At 49.2% G+C, this 6000-nt stretch overlaps 1 protein-coding gene across 1 annotated transcript in view; it reads left to right on the top strand.

The window, feature by feature from the left end:
• The first annotated feature begins 3359 nt into the window (after positions 1 to 3359).
• Positions 3360 to 6000, top strand: part of LOC130284283 (pejvakin-like) — a 48592-nt gene continuing 45951 nt past the window's right edge. The window contains exon 1 of the mRNA XM_056534500.1: positions 3360 to 3549. Within this exon, the coding sequence (XP_056390475.1) occupies positions 3548 to 3549 (2 nt within the window). The 5' untranslated portion in view covers positions 3360 to 3547. The remainder of the gene's footprint in view (positions 3550 to 6000) is intronic.

The following is a 6000-nucleotide window of genomic DNA, read 5'->3' as shown; positions in this document are numbered from 1 at the left end:
GGCACACTGGTTGGGAAACACTGGCCTAGGGGAAAATACTTTATATAGCCTAGAACAGTGTTTCCCAACCAGGGTGCCCCCAGCTGTTGCAAAACTACAACTCCCAGCATGCCCGGACAGCTGAAGGCTATACGAGCAAGCTGGGAGTTGTAGTTTTGCAACAGCAGGAGGCACCCTGATTTGAAAACACTGGAATAGAAGCAGAGAACAATGCTTTATATAGCCTAGAACAGTGTTTTTCCTAACCAGAGTGCCTCCAGCTGTTGCAAAACTACAACTCCCAGCATGCCCGGACAGCTGAAGGCTGTCTGTGCATGCTGGGAGTTGTAGTTTTGCAACAGCAGGAGGCACACTGGTTGGGAAACACTGGCCTAGGGGAAAATACTTTATATAGCCTAGAACAGTGTTTCCCAACCAGGGTGCCCCCAGCTGTTGCAAAACTACAACTCCCAGCATGCCCGGACAGCTGAAGGCACACTGGTTGGGAAACACTGGCCTAGGGGAAAATACTTTATATAGCCTAGAACAGTGTTTCCCGACCAGGGTGCCCCCAGCTGTTGCAAAACTACAACTCCCAGCATGCCCGGACAGCTGAAGGCTATACGGGCAAGCTGGGAGTTGTAGTTTTGCAACAGCAGGAGGCACCCTGATTTGAAAACACTGGAATAGAAGCAGAGAACAATGCTTTATATAGCCTAGAACAGTGTTTTTCCTAACCAGGGTGCCTCCAGCTGTTGCAAAACTACAACTCCCAGCATGCCCGGACAGCTGAAGGCACACTGGTTGGGAAACACTGGCCTAGGGGAAAATACTTTATATAGCCTAGAACAGTGTTTTTCCTAACCAGGGTGCCTCCAGCTGTTGCAAAACTACAACTCCCAGCATGCCCGGACAGCTGAAGGCACACTGGTTGGGAAACACTGGCCTAGGGGGAAATACTTTATATAGCCTAGAACAGTGTTTCCCAACCAGGGTGCCCCCAGCTGTTGCAAAACTACAACTCCCAGCATGCCCGGACAGCTGAAGGCACACTGGTTGGGAAACACTGGCCTAGGGGAAAATACTTTATATAGCCTAGAACAGTGTTTCCCGACCAGGGTGCCCCCAGCTGTTGCAAAACTACAACTCCCAGCATGCCCGGACAGCTGAAGGCTATACGGGCAAGCTGGGAGTTGTAGTTTTGCAACAGCAGGAGGCACCCTGATTTGAAAACACTGGAATAGAAGCAGAGAACAATGCTTTATATAGCCTAGAACAGTGTTTTTCCTAACCAGGGTGCCTCCAGCTGTTGCAAAACTACAACTCCCAGCATGCCCGGACAGCTGAAGGCACACTGGTTGGGAAACACTGGCCTAGGGGAAAATACTTTATATAGCCTAGAACAGTGTTTCCCAACCAGGGTGCCCCCAGCTGTTGCAAAACTACAACTCCCAGCATGCCCGGACAGCTGAAGGCACACTGGTTGGGAAACACTGGCCTAGGGGAAAATACTTTATATAGCCTAGAACAGTGTTTCCCGACCAGGGTGCCCCCAGCTGTTGCAAAACTACAACTCCCAGCATGCCCGGACAGCTGAAGGCTATACGGGCAAGCTGGGAGTTGTAGTTTTGCAACAGCAGGAGGCACCCTGATTTGAAAACACTGGAATAGAAGCAGAGAACAATGCTTTATATAGCCTAGAACAGTGTTTTTCCTAACCAGGGTGCCTCCAGCTGTTGCAAAACTACAACTCCCAGCATGCCCGGACAGCTGAAGGCACACTGGTTGGGAAACACTGGCCTAGGGGAAAATACTTTATATAGCCTAGAACAGTGTTTTTCCTAACCAGGGTGCCTCCAGCTGTTGCAAAACTACAACTCCCAGCATGCCCGGACAGCTGAAGGCACACTGGTTGGGAAACACTGGCCTAGGGGGAAATACTTTATATAGCCTAGAACAGTGTTTCCCAACCAGGGTGCCCCCAGCTGTTGCAAAACTACAACTCCCAGCATGCCCGGACAGCTGAAGGCACACTGGTTGGGAAACACTGGCCTAGGGGAAAATACTTTATATAGCCTAGAACAGTGTTTCCCGACCAGGGTGCCCCCAGCTGTTGCAAAACTACAACTCCCAGCATGCCCGGACAGCTGAAGGCTATACGGGCAAGCTGGGAGTTGTAGTTTTGCAACAGCAGGAGGCACCCTGATTTGAAAACACTGGAATAGAAGCAGAGAACAATGCTTTATATAGCCTAGAACAGTGTTTTTCCTAACCAGGGTGCCTCCAGCTGTTGCAAAACTACAACTCCCAGCATGCCCGGACAGCTGAAGGCACACTGGTTGGGAAACACTGGCCTAGGGGAAAATACTTTATATAGCCTAGAACAGTGTTTCCCAACCAGGGTGCCCCCAGCTGTTGCAAAACTACAACTCCCAGCATGCCCGGACAGCTGAAGGCACACTGGTTGGGAAACACTGGCCTAGGGGGAAATACTTTATATAGCCTAGAACAGTGTTTCCCGACCAGGGTGCCCCCAGCTGTTGCAAAACTACAACTCCCAGCATGCCCGGACAGCTGAAGGCTATACGGGCAAGCTGGGAGTTGTAGTTTTGCAACAGCAGGAGGCACCCTGATTTGAAAACACTGGAATAGAAGCAGAGAACAATGCTTTATATAGCCTCCAGCTGTTGCAAAACTACAACTCCCAGCATGCCCGGACAGCTGAAGGCACACTGGTTGGGAAACACTGGCCTAGGGGAAAATACTTTATATAGCCTAGAACAGTGTTTCCCAACCAGGGTGCCCCCAGCTGTTGCAAAACTACAACTCCCAGCATGCCCGGACAGCTGAAGGCACACTGGTTTGCAAAAAAATGGTATTACAAGCAGGGGGGGGGGGCCTGCCTCTGCACACACGATTTATTTTCAACTCTTTAGAAAAGATATATATCTCATGCCCTCTCCTGACCTGTAGCACTATATGACTGCTGCTTCAGCGCTGATCAAAGCAGGGACATATACTTCTATAGCCCAGATGCAGGGGAGTGCGCTCCTGGGCTATAGAAGTCTGTATTCTTGTTCCGATCAGCGCTGAGTCCTCGGTAATATAGTGCTGCCGGGAGGACACAGCACTAAACTGGACAGGGGAGAGTGCAGGGGGACAAATACAGGGCACAAATGAGGGTGATTACAGGTTTTTTTGACTGAGGCAGGGCAGAACACTGCCAGTTCATGCTCTAACCTGCCGTGGGATAAGAATGAAAGTGAAAGTGTGCGCAGGGGCTGCTCTAATTGGCTGAAGCAGCTATTACATATTCATAGCTGCTCAGCCAACCACGTAGGAGGGGAGGGGGGAAAATGATTATTTATGAGATGGGGCGGGCAGAGGCCGTGCACGGGGCGGGCAGCCAAACTGAAGGCTGCGTGGGGTATTGTGGGAATGTGTTGCGTCACGGCCCCCAGTATAACGGAGGTGAATGGGGGGTCGAAAGTCACCAGAAACCGTAACTGCTGAGCTTCCTGACTGACAAAAGAATCGCTGAAAACATAATTTCCATGCAGGATGGGTGATGTAAGTGATTTACAAACTTATATAACTTTAATTTATGCACCTAAACCTGTACAATTTTTCTCCGTGGGACATCTCCTTTAAGGACTCGGGATGCAGGGTGTATGCATACGCCCCACGTCCTGAACAAGTTAAAACCCCACAGGTGTTTGACGACTTTTCGTTAAAGTAGGATGTGTAAATAAATCTTTTTGTCACTAAAATGCGTGTCTTCTCCCAAATTTTACATTTTTACAAGGGGTTATAGGAGAAAATGCCCCCCAAAATTTGTAACCCCATCTCTTCTGAGTATGGAAATACCCCTTGTGTGGAAGTCAAGTGCACTGCGGGCGCACTACAATGCTCAGAAGAGAAGAAGTCACATTTGGCTTTTGGAAAGCAAATTTTGGGGGGCATATTGTATTTTGGAAACCCGCCGTGTGAATGTACCCTGTACCTTCACATGGGGGGGGCAAAACTCCAACTGTCGCAAAACTACAACTCCCAGCATGCACTGACAGACCATACATGCTGGGAGTTTTAGTTATGCAACAGTTGGAGGCACAAGTTTTAGTTATGCAACAGTTGGAGGCACATTGGTTGCGAAACACTGAGAGTTTGTTACTTAACTTGTTTCCCAACCAGTGTGCAATGCACTGACAGACCATACATGCTGGGAGTTGTAGTTATGCAACAGCTGGATGCACACTTTTTCATAGAAAAAATGTGCCTCCAGCTGTTGCATAACTACAGACCCCAGAATGCACAGACTACCAAAGGGCTTGCTGGGAGATGTAGTTGGAACTCCAGCTGTTGCAAAACTACAACTCCCAGCATTCCCTTTGGCTTTGCATGCCGAGAGTTGTTTCTAAGCAACAGTAGGAGGTGAACAGGCCTCACCTTCTGCTGTATCCTGCTGCCAGGACCACCACCACAGCTGCCACCGATCCTCCTGCTCCTGTCGCCGCCACCGCACCAGAGGGGACCCCTGCCTACCAGGGCAAGGTAGGAGACCCCCACCAGCCCAATTGTCACCATGATCGCCGTCCCGATCAACTCTGACCGATCAATCACGTGATCATGAGGTGGCACCTGTGCCACCTCACTCCTGCTGGGTAAGGGTGAATGGGGCTGTCTCCTTTAATTTACACTTTTTTATAAAAATAGGAAAATAATGGAATTTTTATTTTTATTGCAGGGAGGGACTTATTTACTTTTATAAAAAAAAAAAAAGTTATTTTACTTTTTTTTTATGTCCCCATAGAGGTCTGCTGGGGTATGCGTGCTGTTTAACAAAACACGTTGGCCGGGAAGTCTGACCATGAGGCTATTTGGTAGTAAACAGGCAATAGCATGAGGGACTTATTCTATGACCATTACATTGTTGGGTCTATATGCTTATTTTAAAATAGGCAGAAAGTGATGACTGTGTACTGCCCGTGTGAGCTGTGACTTGTTGAGAGAGACATCAGCATTCGTGGCTTGTGTAGGACACACCACTGGTGGAGAGATGTGAGAGCAACATCAACCACCATAGAGCCACATGGAGCGACATCAGCCACCATAGAGCCACATTGAGCGACATCAGCCACCATAGAGCCACATAGAGCGACATCAGCCACCATAGAGCCACATAGAGCGACATCAGCCACCATAGAGCCACATAGAGCGACATCAGCCACCATAGAGCCACATAGAGCGACATCAGCCACCATAGAGCCACATAGAGCGACATCAGCCACCATAGAGCCACATAGAGCGACATCAGCCACCATAGAGCCACATAGAGCGACATCAGCCACCATAGAGCCACATAGAGCGACATCAGCCACCATAGAGCCACATGGAGCGACATCAGCCACCATAGAGCCACATGGAGCGACATCAGCCACCATAGAGCCACATAGAGCGACATCAGCCACCATAGAGCCACATAGAGTGACATCAGCCACCAGGCCAGTATTTATACCAGCACAGCCTTTATTTTGCCGACCCTGCCATTTTTTTATATTAAAAATACTGGCAATGCAATGGTCGGTATTTATCCAACCAATCAGACTCCTGGAATCGATCCGACCAATCAGATTCCCGGAATGTTGCACCATATACTATACCAGTGTTTTCCAACCAGAGCGCCTCCAGCTGTTGCAAAACTGCAACTCCCAGCTTGCCCGGACAGCCAACGGCTGGGAGTTGCAGTTTTGCAACAGTTGGAGGCGCTCTGGTTGGGAAACACTGGTTTAGAGAGGGCAGCAGAAGAGACAGCTGGAGCCAGGGGACAGACAAGTACCATCCGTGACATGAATAGCACCTGAATAAGAATTGCTGAAGCAGCACAGGGACTACAGAGTGTTAACCCTGAAGTAGGATCATCTGAGAGAGATTAAGAGGTTGTATTATAATAGTCTTCCCCTGCTACGTGGGCCTAGAACTAGTATTAAGATATTGAGCCCTCGGCTATGAGCACGTTTGATC

The sequence above is a fragment of the Hyla sarda genome, chromosome 8 (assembly GCF_029499605.1).
Source record: "Hyla sarda isolate aHylSar1 chromosome 8, aHylSar1.hap1, whole genome shotgun sequence".
In the NCBI taxonomy this organism is placed as follows: Eukaryota; Metazoa; Chordata; class Amphibia; order Anura; family Hylidae; genus Hyla; species Hyla sarda.
This window is presented reverse-complemented; position numbering and strand designations above follow the sequence as displayed.